Source organism: Doryrhamphus excisus, linkage group LG7 (assembly GCF_037039965.1).
Source record: "Doryrhamphus excisus strain RoL-2023G ecotype Guam linkage group LG7, RoL_Dexc_Guam_v1.1, whole genome shotgun sequence".
Taxonomy (NCBI): domain Eukaryota; kingdom Metazoa; phylum Chordata; class Actinopteri; order Syngnathiformes; family Syngnathidae; genus Doryrhamphus; species Doryrhamphus excisus.
In genome coordinates, this window is record NC_136363.1 from 9509980 (window position 1) to 9525718 (window position 15739).

General features: G+C 42.3%; 1 protein-coding gene across 6 annotated transcripts in view; it reads right to left on the reverse strand.

The window, feature by feature from the left end:
* The window catches only part of LOC131101367 (growth factor receptor-bound protein 10-like), a 38938-nt gene extending 32889 nt beyond the window's left edge, over positions 1-6049 (reverse strand). For 2 of the 6 annotated variants that reach the window (XR_009119191.2, XM_058046411.2), the window contains exons 1-2: positions 5885-6049; positions 1356-1445 (exon numbers count right to left, since the gene is read on the reverse strand). Coding sequence is in view for 2 of the 6 variants with exons in the window: in XM_058046411.2 (XP_057902394.2) it covers positions 1356-1406 (51 nt within the window). In the remaining 4 variants the exon portion in view is untranslated. Of the gene's footprint in view, positions 1-1355; positions 1446-5884 lie in introns of those variants that run through there. The other 4 variants (XM_058046412.2, XM_058046415.2, XM_058046414.2 and 1 more) reach the window with 4 other exon arrangements.
* Between the last annotated feature and the right edge of the window lie 9690 nt (positions 6050-15739).

Below are 15739 nucleotides of genomic sequence, written 5' to 3' on the forward strand. Positions count from 1 at the left end.
CCTTGACCTCAGAGGAGAGGAAGAAAGAGGGAATTGTAGTCCCAGCTCTGAGACACATCACACATGTTCCGAAGTGTTGCCTTCGCTGGCACTCAAGCCAGACTTTTAAGGGAGACTACACGCTGCCGTGCTTCTTTCCACCCTTCAGACCCGTTCAGGCCATAACTCAGCCAAGCTTCCAGCATGAGGGCTGCGGTTTTGTCGTGTGTCCACATTTACAAGCACATTTGTACACAGGAGAGAGGAGAGACAGACAGCAGTTGCCTGGTTCCAAAGTCTATGACAGACCTTAAGGAAGACACGCCTGGAGTGCTGCCCAGATTCCCAAACAGGCCTGCAGTAATGTTCTTTATTGTGTTATGTAAGTATGTTGGGGGAAAAAAAGTGGTTTATCAAAACATACCAAACCTGCAGTCACTGCCTACTCAGAGACTCCATGGGGTGGACTCGATGTGTGCCATGCTGTGTCATGTCAGGCTTTACATAACACACACACACAAGCACACACACAAGCACACACACAAGCACACACACAAGCACACACACAAGCACACACACACAGCAATGTTGTTAGCCACTTCTCTGCCTCTGACTACCAAACTTTGTTTTCTTCCTCTCACTAGATGCAGGCTGGAGGAATGTTGCTCTGTATGGGGGATTCAATTCACTATTCACTGCAGTCTTACTGGTGCAAAACCCTTTCCTGGAAGCTAACGTGAACCAATCCAATTTAATGTCGGCTTAACAAGTAGCAGAAGGTTGCCTTTTTGAAAGCAGTAATAAAGCTCTCTGATCGGTCCCTCCGTGAGACATCAGGACTACCGTTCACGTGTTTGCAGGCCTGTCGCACGACAAAGCTGCACGATTGTTATTGTTGTCGAATCTATTTATAGACTCCAGCTCCTTAGCGAAATTCTTTGCGTTACTGGCGGTTGAATAGGGGGAAATCTGGGATCCAGAAACAAAAGGCTCATTTTGCAGGAATTTTGCAGGGCATTGTAAAGTGGGTCTGATGTGGGTCAATGTATGCATTGATTATTATATTTATACATGCGAGTTTCACTTTGCATGATGTCATTTGATAGGCACCAAAACCCCTGCTATAGAAGACAGCGGTCATATTTCTACCATTGGCAGTTGTCCTGCAAAAATCAACTACGCTGACAGATTTTGACCAGATTTGGAACACATATACTACACACTGGCTAAGATGGATTGTGAAAACATTTTCTCAGTGGGTGTAGGCACAGCGTGGTGGCAAAGTTTGAAGAATTACAATTCATTGGTACCCATTGGTATGCTGGCAACAGGTCCTCAATTCTAACTTATAGTATGAAAACTCATGAGATACTCACCTGATAGTTGGAGTGACGCAGGAAGTAATCAGGGCCTCCCGCTAAGGCCATTTTGTTGGTTCAATGCCCGCCTCTGAAGAGAATGGCACCCTAGACATGAAGGAAGCACATAAGACAAGAGAAACATTACATTTAAATCACAGCTGAAGGGGGGTGGTGACAATGTGAGAATGAGGCAATTTAAAATAGTCTCGCCTTCCCAGGTGAGGGATTTTGTGCTTTTGTCTGTTTGGTATACATGTAAAGAAAGACGGCGAGAACCAAACCCCCAAACCCAACACCCTGCTTGCGCCCGCAGAGAAAACAAAGTCTGCATGTGCGAGTGAATGGGCATGCATGGATGAACATGTGCACACCAAATCCAAAGTAAACACAAGCATTGTGTGCAACACACACACACACAAGTCAGTTCCCAAACAATGCCTGGGGCTTAAGACTAAATAAGAACCACCACCACCCCCTTTCACTCCTCAACCCTCCACCTCCACAGCAACACATGACCACTCACCACCTGCAGACTGCATGGGCAAAGTGACGGGAGGCGGGGGGGGGGGGGGGGGGGGGGTTTGTACAAAAAGGGGGGTCTTGAAATGGGAGAGGGCTCTTCTAACTGCAACGTGCAGCACTTTCTGTAGTTTTGAGTAATGGAAAGAGCATATACGTACTGTGAATCCACGTACAGTCCACACACTTGCATACAAAGAAGCATTTTTTAATGTTGGTAGCATTTGGTTGATATAATAAGGTTTATAGTTCTGATGTACCGAGGAATATTTGGACCATGTGGAAAAAAATACTAACCCGTTTGTACTATTAGGAAAAAAGTGTCAGCTTTACATAAACTTTCATTAATGAGAAAAAAGTTGCAACCTAAAAGTGTACTTTTACTAAAATAATCAGAATATTGCAACAAAAATTTGCAATTCTACAGGAATAAAGTTGTAATTTTATGTGAATTCCTTTGTAATATTATAAAAGGAAAACAGTTAATAAAGTTAGTTTACAGTTTTAAGTGAATCTAGTCTTACTAATGTAATATTACTTCATTCAATATGGCAGGTCGCTACAGAAAGTTGGAAATTATAACATTTCTAGGAAGACATACAAAAAAAAATACACCTCCATTCCCAACACAAGTCTAGTCGTTGTAATGATGTCTTCATAATGGCAGCTGAGGGAATCTGTTCCCTCCCACAAGTCCTATCTGGCGTCCCAATTTATTGCAATGCTTTAAGGGTATCCACCTCATAAACAAGATTTTCCCCGAATTCAAGAGAACAAGAACGGTTATTTCTGCTGCCTGCATAACTAATCTGGAGAGGAAACAGCATCTGCACACCGAACTCCTCTCACTAGCTTGGCACGGCTGCTTCTGCTTGCTCTTCTCTTACTCTCCCAGTGGGTCTCCATTGTACGTATCATTATATAACAGATATCAGATGGTGCAAACAATATCTCCTCCTCCTTAGCCTCTCGTTGCACCCCACCAATTACTCTTTCCACTGGGGCTCTGCTGCTATCTTTAGGTCGCTCTGCTGACTGGGAATGCGTGTGCGATTTGCATATAGCATGTTGATAATTGTATTTTTTTTATCTCCTTATTTGTTTTGTTTTTTTTACCCAGTTGCACAATGACAAATCAAAACTTGAACACTTATTTGCTCGTATAATTTGGAAAAATATACCTCTAATGCCCTAAAAACTGAAGTTCTCAAGAGACTACTGCGGACTACTTCATCTTTTGATCATTGCTCACTTAATTTGTTTTCTTTGTTTTGTTTTTTTTTTCTTTTGGTTACACAACAGACTCTCAATATTTGAACAGCCCTAAAGCCGAAGCCGTAAACTTGACAGATACACACCTAAAGTTGCACAAAAACTGAGGCCTGACCGAGCATGAGGTCTCAGGGGACTTCAGCTCAGTGAGTATAAGGATTAACTCCACATGTTTTGGGGTTTTCTTTGTCAAGCCATGACAGAGGGGTATCAAATACAAAAAGAAGAACGAAATGCACACCACAAAGTCTTGGCTGTATTTTCTCTTATAGGGAAGAGACTCACTTCATCAAATGGCTTATTTTCTCTGATTATATTGATTAATATGAGTGTAAAGGTGACTATAGGGGTGTTGTTTTATGACGAGAGTGCTCTAATGGTAGAAAGCTATAAACAGGTTTTCTATTCACCAGGTCCAGAAATCTTCCATTAGTTAATATTGAATGGTACTTTACGGGAATTCATTTATCACGGTGGGGTCTGCAACCATTTAACTGCGATAAACGGGGGATTACTGTACTGTTAACATATTTGTTTTTTTTCCACTTGTTGCTTTGTGATGTTGACAGTAGGACTCTGGAACAGATTACTTCCATCGCCATTGTCTCCTATGTGAAAATCTCTTCAGGTAGCATCCAGGAACGGACTTCGTTCAACCTTTAAGGCTCCACTGTATATCTCACATGTTGCAGAGCAGAGGAGGCTTATGAGTCTGTTGACACCAATCAAGCGGCTGCCCAAAAGGGCAAGCCGCACTGCTAATAGGCTTTGAAAGTGAAGCCAAAGCTCAGAGTGCTTGACATTTGCTGACATTTGTGGTTCCTTGTGCGGAGAATGGGAGTAATTCAGCTTTACTGGGCATAACGGAAGGGACGGAGGGCGATCCAGAGAATTAAATGGGCCGAGGGGGCGAGTTAATAATGCCACACGTGTGGGTTAGTGGATATCAACACACACCAGCTGAGAAAGGTTGTTATTGTTTCACCTGCTGATTTTTTTTCCAGCAGTATGACGCAAAATCTCATGGCATGACATTTTTACAGGAAAAAAAGTGATGAGTATTACACTTCCTGTAAACTATGAACCACCGTCATGCTGGCATTGGTCCCCGGGTTACAACCGGGATACAAGTTGCAACATCCATTTGCACCTGCGCAACACAAGCCACCATCCTTTCAGCGCCTCATGTTAAGCATTAATGTCACCTGATCTCAAACATACTTTAATGCAACGTACAAGGATCAACCTACTTTGCTTTCCCGGAAAAAGAAATCATTGTACCATTAGGAACTCTACATTTTCCAGGGAAGTTTGTCCACTTTTTAACACTGGAAAATTTCCAAAGAGACCATTAGGCATAAATCAGGCGTTACAGGCAATATTAAATGAAAATGGTTTGATGACAACGTGATCATCTCTGGTCTAAACACAGAAAAACCGTTGCAACCACAATGACCCACTTTTTTTTGTTTGTTTTTTATGTCACTTCCTGAGTGTACAGACTCAATAGAGCTCTGCACTGATTTGAAGGGTTTGGATTATTTTGGCACTTTTTGCATAGACAGATCTGGACCATAATTACAGACCTGTTTGCTGACACCACTGGCTTGGATACCGTTGAGCATGAGGAACTAACTAATCAAAAAAAAAAGTAAAAACGATAGTCACCAGCAAGACAAGCTAACCGCCCCTAACATCCAAACTTCAAAAGCTGCTGACTACCAAGGGTTGGAATGAGCAGAAAAAGGGCTTCTACGGCTGCGAATGTTGGGGAGGAAGACACGGAGGAGGGCCGCTGATGCTGAATTACACATGGAAGGACAACTCAGAGGTTAGTAAGGTGATTAATGATATGAGGAAAGAGGGATCTGGGCTACACAACAAAATTGATGAATAGCATGACAAAAAATATACGTCAAAATACTTGTTTTTGCTGAAGTGCAACATCCAACCTATCGCTCTCAAATATCGGCTAAATCTGTGTTAACCCATACTTTATGCACCTCACAGGTGTGGCATATCAAGATATGACGATTAGACAGCATGATTATCGCTCAGGTGTGCTTTAGGTTGGCCCAAAAAAAGGCCTTCTTTTATTGACGGAATATCGTAAGCACTTGGTGGCATCATATCCGGTGTTGTGGTCCGTTGGTGCGGTTGGCGTTCACACTCATCTCTGGAGTCCAAATGTTTGGTCCTGGTCTGCGTTCACACTTGATTAAATGTAAAAGTACTTGAAAAGCAAAAGGGACTATTCAGTTTTAATCAGACCAAAAATGGCAAGTGTTTCTATGGCTTTCATGCATGTGCAAATGTAGGGTGTTTGTCCTTTTAAAAACGGACCTTTTGTAAAAAGAAACACAGCAGAACTCTCTGTTGGAGAACCTTGACATATGATTGTAGTTTAAGGTAGAAGACTCCATTTAATGTTGTTGCTCAGGTACTGCTGTGTGGTAATGTCCATCGTTAAAAGATTCATATACAGGAGAATAAATATAGACAGATCAAGTTTGATTGAATTATCTTTTTAACGCCATCCTGTGATGAAGACCTAGCTTGCTTTGGAAATGTAAACATTTCCACCAGAATCATTTAAACAAGCACGTCATTTAGCTTAGCGTCTCACTTGCTAAACTATCTACACTTGTAGGTTGTTTGGTTTTTTTTTTACCTCCGTCTAAAATGGTTAAGACGCCCCTTTAAGAGTCTAGCGCCTAGCTGGATTGTTGCATGTCAAATAAAGAAGTTCTTACGGTAAGGAAAGGGTATGCAGCGGCGATGCAGTCCAGGAAGAGCGTCGAAGGAGCCGGCGAGCTTCGAATGTCCTCCTACGGATCTCCACACAGTTTGCTTGCCCCCCACCCCAACCCAGAAAAAGTCTTCACCTTGTCCGCCTTCCTCCCTCTCGCCTGCCCCCCCGCCCAGAGGCGCTCGCCTCTACCGGGCGCACGCACAACCGCGCGCTCGCGCCTTCAGACATCCGCGCACGCGCACTGACCTCACTCGCAGCTGACGCTTGGAACGCGCGCGCACCTATTTCTCCCTCTCCCTTCTCTCTCGTGCGCGCGCGCCCTATAAAACATACATTCTCCTGTCTTAGCCCCACCCTTCTGACGAAATATTTCAGGCTTATAGTTTATTAATGCAAGCTTTTACGAATTAATTATTATGGAAATTGACTTAATGATGTTGTATGCGTCCCGAGAGCCTGTTGATGAGCACCAAACATGCCAAAAATTTAATATATCTCCCTCATGTTTGCTCCACATGAACAAAAACCCTCCATCTTCAGGCATCTTGTATCCTCTGCTAGCTAGATAAGCTCACTCCTACCAGATATTTGTTCAATTCACATTTGCAATGTAAGAGATATAATTGGAAGTATTACAAAATACAGGAAAGGTCTAAAGTTACTGTTCATAACTCCATTCACAAAATGGACATTTTAGTTTGTTGACACATGTATATATTTGGGCACTGGTGACCTTTATCAACCTCTGTGGTGCCACACTGGAAGCTACTGTACAAATGCTCTTTTTGGCAGGTAACGTAAAAGCAATGTGTGTATACTGTACTTAAATATAGCTATACTTAAGCACTAATCACCTCCACAAACCAGAGATACAGCATTAGTCAGTGCATCAAGTCAGCCTGTCATGGAGCACCATACAGTATCTTGTGCAGGCCTTAAATTGTTTAGACAAAACGGTGATAGATAATCCCTGACAACTCCTCCCCGTGCAGCCATCCATCATCCAGTGGTCACACATGAACTCTGCTTTCGGCCAATCACAAGTCATCTGAACCCTCCACCCTCAACTGGCTGTAAAGGGAATGCTGTGTTGGGAGTCAGTTCTGTAGCTAATGATTCTCAAAATGTGCTCAACTAGGGACAATAACATGCCAAAAAAATATAATTACGAAACGTTAAAAGAAATGAGACCACTTTAAAACACAGCATTCTAGGAAAGCGCTCCCCATCCCCAAATAACCCCCCCCCCCCACACGCTCAGATGACCGGAGCATCCCACTGCTGTTTGTTTGCATTCATAGGTCATGTGTAATAAAGTTACGCAATGACAGAAACAGCCTGATCATTCCCACCAAAATGGGTCAGTCCACAAACACATGGGCCACGCGCTGTGTTTTCAAAACACAGGAGAAGCGTGACTGTTACATAAAAATACGACTGACCCCTTGTTGGGAAATAGATAAGCAGCCCAGATGTGTGATGTGACGCTGAGGGCTTTCTCAAGGTCACGGGAGGTCCACTCAACACACAAAAACACACACACTAACGAGTGTCTTGTGACATTACCACGTCTGAGCATACGGTTTGGATGTGTGAGACATAAAACACCGTAAATGATTGGGTTTTATTCAGTCAACCCTCAAAGTCGATCCATATGTACCTGGGTCATGCTGATATTATATCTGTGAGACTGTGTGCGCACGTGCGTGTGCATGCGTGGTGTTTGTGTTAGTTGTTGTTAACTTGCAATGATTATTTCAACATTTGCTTTTAAATTAAATTAAATTAAATTAAATTTAATTTAATTTAATTTAATTTAATTTAATTTAATTTAATTTAATTTAATTTAATTTAATTTAATTTAATTTAATTTAATTTAATTTAATTTAATTTAATTCGTGGCTATAATACATAACATAGGTTACAATGTGGCTTACATGTTATTTTTCTTTAAAAAATATATACTTTTCACATGTTAGGTGCATTGATGTAGGGGTGTCAAACTCGTCCCGAGAGTCACTGCAGGTTTCCTTTCAGCTGGTCACTAAAGCAGGTGATTTTATGATCAATGCCTCCTTCAATTTGAGAAAACTTGCAGTGTCTCGGTCCTCCATTGACGACTAATTCCACTGAAATCTGAATGATTTCATAGGCTCAGTGGGAGTTGCATGTCATCTTGATTTTGGTAAGTGAAATGAGGTCTTTATTAAATGAGTGAGCTGGAGACGTGAGGTAGTTTTTTCCAGATCAAACACAGAAATTATTACTAATAGTATATATTTCAACTGTGGGCTCCGCCGTTGCCAGGTAGATATTTGGGTTGGACGGACATATAGGGTGGAACGCCACTCATTCCATCTGGCCCCGGACACCCGGATTGAGGAAAGCATGAGCAATGTTTCCCTAGCACCTGCAAGTCTTTTCTTTTTATGAGCATGTACAGGAAGCGGGGGAAAATTTAAGCTATAATCATATGAGGAATTTAATTTCTCCTCAGCTTAATCACTCGGTGTTCCAACTGAGAGAGAAAAAAGGCAAGGAGTGTATAAAGTATAAGCTATCAGCATGCAAAATGGTCACTAATCAAAACAGCACACACACTACCATGTTTCACTGTTCAAAATGTGGCCAAAACACCCCACGTTTCCTTCAAACGGTATTTTAAAACTATTTTGACTCAATATCTGAGGTGCCACAATAGCGTCGTTGAATTGCATTGCCCAAAATCTTGTCTTGATGCTGGAATTTTAATTAAAAGTGCTTTTCGTAAACCCCACTGAGAGCATGCTGTTTTGTGTGTCTGTAGCTTTAATGCGAATGACCTTGGTTTGTCTGTGGCTCCTAGCACTGTTCCACACTTTATCCCATGTAAATATACACTGTCATAGCCGAGTCATAAGATATCATGTCATAAGATATGATATATATCACATATGTAGCATTAAAGTATAGGAGTTGCAAACCTCATTATCGAGAATACGTATAGGTCAGAAAAGTGGAAAAAGCATAATAGGTCGCCTTTAAGCTGTGTAGCGAGGCCTGATTTTTTTTTTTACCCCATAAAGTGGTGAGCTTCTAGCCAGCTCTGGGTGAGTCAGAGAGGGTATCAAGTCCATCATAATGTCATAAACCCCCAACTTCTAATGTGACTGATAAAGTGTCTCCTCTCTCAAAAGTGGAGCAAACAAGTGATGGAGATGATAACATATAAGATTATTACTGTTAAAACATTGGGAGGCTTAAATCTATGTGAAAATTCCTGATGTATCCAGCTCCTGACTCAAGGTTCCCTCGCCATCATGCCCATAGACCTCTCTGGGTATCAGCTATCTCCTGCCAAAAAGACTAGCCTATTTATAGCAACTCTCCGCGGATCCAAACCACATTTGTTTAGGTCAAGGCTGAGCTCACCGTCCATTAAAACAATCTGGGGGAATAGCGGAGGACTCTTGCCGCATGAGGAGGAGGAATTTGAGATAAACCAAACAGATCTCTGCTATCCCTCCTGATGGAAACCAAATAAAGGGCACAGCTGATGGATGAAGGATTCTCATTTAAAGTTGTTAAGGGAAAGAGGAGAGTGCATGCAGCAACTCGGAGCCTCGCTGCTGGACGCCAGCCAAGCGGGAGCGAGGGTGATTAATGGACGCTGGAGCACAAATGTCAATGCAAAAGCTCCTTTTTATATGCAACTTAACCCACTTGTGGTTAGAAACACCTTGACTGTGCGGGATTCATACTGCAGAGTAACACAAGTGCAGAAAGGTCAAAGGGGATGTAACCTGGGCATGAAGGACTGGCTGTGATTTTGGCCCGGTCGATGTACTTTGGCCAGCTTGATTGGTCCCAAACGCCGCTGACAAGGTCCAGAACATTCCATTTCCAAAGTCGTGACTCGTTTTTCTGAGAACAGCGAGAACAAAATCCAACAGGAAGTGGTGGGGGAGAAAGGAGGAGAGGTGTGTGCACTTGTGTGTGTGTGCGCAAGAAGAGAGTGTCTATTGTATAACTTTGGTATCTCTAAGGACTGGCGATGACCCAAAACTTGATGCATCTGGTCGTTATTTGAAGATGAAGAAGGGAATAATGTGGACGAGAAGTTGCACAAAGTGTCAAAAGAATAGATTATGTATTTGCAGTAAACAGTAGAGCCTCATAAGAGTACAATGTACATGTATTGCCTCACAGGCAATTTGTACTGTCTATCAAAGGTTTGGAGCTTTTCTTGAAATGCTGGCTTTTCAACTGTATTAAAGAGCAGCATTTCTTTTGCATGTATTAAAGTACACCATATTGTCCTGCTGCGTACTTACTTTGACAATCAACTGTTTCAGTGAATTTTTTTTCTCCAGATAGGAAAACCGGGTCGGGTGGATATGTTTGAGGTGGGAAAGTTTTGTTGCCTTTTATGTTGTCGCCATTTTCAGACAAATGCGATATGCGATATTGTGGGCTCCAAATTAAAGCTTTGGCATTTGGTATCTTTTTTCCTCCTAATTTTTACTGTTACCTTGCATTGCTCCTCACAAGGGCCCACTCTTTTGCTGTGTGCGTGCTATAGCAGTGGGATACTACTTAAAGTAGTTCATTCATTCATTTTCTACCGCTTTTTCCTCACGAGGGTCGCGGGGGTGCTTCGGGGGTACACCCTGGACTGGTCGCCAGCCAATCACAGGGCATATATAGACAAACAACCATTCACACTCACATTCATACCTATGAGTCGCCAATTAACCTAGCATGTTTTTGGAATGTGGGAGGAAACCATAGTACCCGGAGAAAACCCACGCATGCACGGGGAGAACATGCAAACTCCACACAGAGATGGCCGAGGGTGGAATTGAACCCTGGTCTCCTAGCTGTGAGGTCTGCACGCTAACCACTAGACCGCCGTGCTGCCCTACTTTAGTAGTCTCGTACATAAATATAATGTATGAGATGTTGAAATGTTGCTTTTGTGAGGTACTGTCTGCTCAACCTCTATTATGTGTCAGTATGTTCAACTTCCCTTGTTTATCTTCTATGACAGTTAATAAAGTTTCACTTCTGATTATTAGTTTTCATGACGTTATTCTCATTAATGCTGCGTGTCATTTAAGCCTCTGCAATTTTCTCATTATGCTTACCAAGCAGGTCCAACGCCTGAAGCTAAACAAGACAGCACGCACATGCACATGCAGCAGTTGTCAGGAGGCTTTTTGTGTTAGGTCACATGATCAACGTGCGGCCGCTTGCAGTTGTTGCCTTTGTGGTTTTGCCTGTAGACCTCCAATAATGTCATTTTTACCCCCCCCCCCTGCTTATCACTGTAGTCTCACCGGCTTCAAGCCCTTGGCTGGTGCTTTTATTTGACCCAGTACATCCAGCATAAACCACTCCCTAAATGGACTTTGTCACTCCCTGGCAAGCTTCTTGAGGACAAAGTGTTCACACAGTAACCACATATAGCATTCATATTATTTTGGTCATATAGTAACAATCAACTACAAAGAGAAAATTCAGCAAAAATAACCTACAAGGATATTAAATGAATAACTCTCTGATGGGAGTATCTTTGTGGATATATAATTGTGCAGCTCAGGTATTGTGCAGGTATGCAGTATATAGCGAGAACATGTGGCGACCAGGGTTGGGTAAACAGCCGCACTGATAACCTTGAGGGCAACTTGGCCATGTTGATGGACTTATTTCTTCATGTTTGGCTGCTAGCCAATAAAAACAGGACATGAAATTACTGAAGGTCTTTTCTTTCTGTATTTGTGGTGGTTAGGAGCGCTGGAACTGCGGCTGTAAGGCAACTTTTTCATGCTATTTCAACACAGAAGGGTAATATACAAGTCAAGTGCAGTACAACTAAAAATATTTGCATCACCGCAAATAATAAAAATGCTTTGGGGGGACACACTAGCATACATAAAATCATCACAATAATAATGGATTAGCACTTTGGATGTCAAAAAAATGCAATATCGGTTGATATGAAAACCAATATGGGCGGCAAGGCGGTCGAGTGGTTAGCGCACAGACCTCACAGCTAGGAGACCAGGGTTCAGTTCCACTCTCGGGCATCTCTGTGTGGAGTTTGCATGTTCTCCCCATGCATGCGTGGGTTTTCTCCGGGTACTCCGGTTTCCGCCCACATTCCAAAAACATGCTAGGTTAATTGGCGACTCCAAATTGTCCATAGGTATGAATGTGAGTGTGAATGGTTGTTTGTCTATATGCGCCCTGTGATTGGCTGGCGACCAGTCCAGGGTGTACCCCGCCTCTCGCCCGAAGACAGCTGGGATAGGTTCCAGCACCCCCGTGACCCTCGTGAGGAAAAAGCGGTAGAAAATGAATGAATGAATGAAAACCAATATTTAAAAAGTATGGTATAGAACAGATGTGTTCATTCCACCACAGGAAATACGTATGTCATGTTACACATATCGATATCAGTGTCGGCTGGCATTGGTATCAGAAATTGAGAGTTGGACAATATTGACATTAATATCGGACATCCCTACTTATTATCTCTGAAGGGCTAGAATTTTTAATCCAGCTCTTTCCATTTGTTGCTTCCAACAAACACACACGTCTATGGGTGACATCACGTTGACATACGTCCAATAGGGCTCTTGTCCCTGAACCAGCCTTTCACCTTACATTGTCTTCCAAAGACAGGCGAGGCGGCACAATGGGAGCATGTAAACAGATTTATGTCCCCACAAAATGTTACAAGAACACATTGCACGCATGTACACATAAGCGCCGGGCAATTTTGCCAAAGCGAGCCTCTAAATATAGCCGTCCCACAGTGTTATTATCACAGCAGGGGCCGTGCTCTGTTATCTCTCACCCTTCACTCCCATTGTTTTACAATTGCAGCAGATGACAGCTTCACTAAGCCCAGGCCCTGTTATATAAGACCTGCGACTGACTCTGGCTGCCTTGCACTGTTTTCCAGGAGCAACACTTTATAAATTATTTTGGGGTTGGTTTAATGTGCCAGTGGTGGAACAAATCCCTACTATTTGCTGGAATCATACCTCAGAATTCTCCCATGCTCTTTTCGGCTGTGTGATAGGAAATTGAATTAAAATTGCATGTTGCCCTTAGGTGACGTTTTCAAATAGGAAATAATCTGCATTCATCGTTAATGGGACAAAAACAACATGTTTGGTATCTTGGAAGGGAGTTTGAACAGTAACCTCTACTACTCGTGATAATAACATTCATTCATTCATTTTCTACCGCTTTTTCCTCACAAGGGTCGCAGGTGTGCTAGAGCCTATCCCAGCTGTCTTTGGGCGAGAGGCGGGGTACACCCTGGACTGGTGGCCAGCCAATCACAGGGCACATATAGACAAACAACCATTCACACTCACATTCATACCTATGGACAATTTGGAGTCGCCAATTAACCTAGCATGTTTTTGGAATGTGGGAGGAAACCGGAGTACCCGGAAAAAAACCCACGCATGCACGGGGAGAACATGCAAACTCCACACAGAGATGGCCGAGGGTGGAATTGAACCCTGGTTTCCTAGCTGTGAGGTTTGCACGCTAACCACTAGACCGCTGTGCTGCCCGTGGTAATAACACATCACAAATAATTAAAAAGCTGTCAATGAAATACATTTTTCTGGTGGCTAACTAATCCTCCATTTCTTAGCCAATTTAAACGATCCAACATCAAAATGTTCAGCTGACTTAGGACAGGTGCGCTACCCATTCAGTTTTTTCAAAATATTCCCACATTTTGTGTAATTTCATATTTTCTGTGAAGATTTTCCCACTACAAATGAATGGCAAATTTAAATGGCGCTTTCTGCTGGTCAAAAGTCACTTTAAATGGTCTATGGAATCACTTAGTGGCTTCAACAGTGATGGTGTGGACTTATAAAGTATGTGCTTCCCAACCCATTGATTGATATTATTATTAAGGCCAGTTATATACATAATAAAATACATTGGCATAATAATGACCAATAATTAAAACATTGTGTAAATATTCGCAGTATTCACAAATCCAGTTGTACCTTTTTTGGACTAATAGCTACTCCAACATGGAGCCATTTTAAGTTTAAAGGGTTGGGGTAAATGCACTTCCATCTGTTCCATGTACAAGCTTGTTTTAATACTTCATAGTGTGATTAAACAAAGCCTACACTACATCAGAGATGATTTGTCAAACACGCATTAGTCAGATTTTCCAGACATGAAACGCCAGTGTCAGCTTCAGTAGAAATATTACTTTCTAACTGCAACCATCTGTGTGTGTGTGTGTTTGTGTTCACTCACAACTCATTTGTGTGTATTTGTGTGCTCTCACTGTGAATAATGCTCGCGTGTCCTTCCAGAGATGCTTCCAGGTACATTCATTGGATCTGCGTGAGGCGCTGCTCAAACAAAGATTAGAGTTATGCAAAGGTTCACATAAAAAATGAACCGTCCACCTCCTGGACGTCATTAAGCACCGATGTTCTCATCGGGGCAGGCTGAAAGGTCAGACAGGATTTCCCTCACCGGTAACACGTGCTTACACAAATATCAACCCGGGAACAAACATGTTTTTTTGGGAGAGGGCCACAGGAAAGGCCCGGGCGAAGTGTATGTGATGGAACGTAATCACATTTCCTATCGCTCATCAGGTGGGAAGGTTTTCTTACAGAATGGCATTTTGTTTGGTTTAACAGACCTTAACCGCGGAACAACACAACAGTGTTGGGTTTTTTTTTGGGGGGGGGGTGGAGAGGGGGTATTATGTAAGCTCATCAGACTCTTCATTCGATACACTGGCGAAAGCTAAAAGCAGAGCAAGCCAACTGGCGGCCGGCTGGCCAAATCTTGCCCATGAATGACATCAGAACGACACACTGATTCACTAGAAAACCTTTTGATACTAAAATATACTAAAAACACCAGGCACTCTAAGTAAGTCATATAAGTAAGTCATATGAAGGATCTTTGACTATATAAAAGGTCTTCTTTGCGGTTTGTAACCATGACTTCAAAGGTTCATATCTCCACCTATGACACCAAAGTATGCAACGTGGGCCATGGAACTTGACAATAGTGTTTTTGTAGTCTGTCTTTAAAGACAGCAGAGTGATCCTGTCAAATAGATGATCTTTAACACCGCACTGATGTATGCAACACGGCCCATGTAACTTGACTAAAGATGACTAAAGTGATTCTGTCATTTAGTGTTTTTGCAGTATGTCCAGGGCTCTCACGTTCTTTTGTTGTTAAGTAAGTGACCAAGATATCAACCTCTCATTATGCTACACTAAAAATAATATAGTAGGGTGAAAGGGTACTTTCAGAGCCAGTGGACACAACAGCGAGGGGTAATGCGGTATTTCAATGTTTGACATGAATAAAAATGGGCTGACCATGCATGGTAGACAAGGGGATGCTGCCATCTAGCGATCATCGGTATAGACAAACAAAAGCGTTACAACCACAAATTGTAGCAACAAATACACATTTATTACATAAAGTTAGACTAATAAAACAAAAATAAGCTTGACCTCAGCACAACTACTGCATAAAATAATGTAGTGGGCGAAGTCGCTCTTTTAGGAGAAAAAAATCAGGAATTCAGGACAATTGACGCCAACACAACAACTCGCCCAAAAAATGCCAGCCTTTTTTTTTTTTTACCACTGTCGCATTTCCTTGACGTCATACGTGCGCCCACTCTCCAGGCATGACCTATCAATTTACACCAAATTAAACTGTTACAATAACAAAAATAAACATGAAAAGGAACAAAACAACAAAAATAACAATATTTTGATGAGATAAAAGCTAAACAAACTCGTACCTACTCGTACCTACTGCGCATGCGTACTTGGTAAGCGGAAGT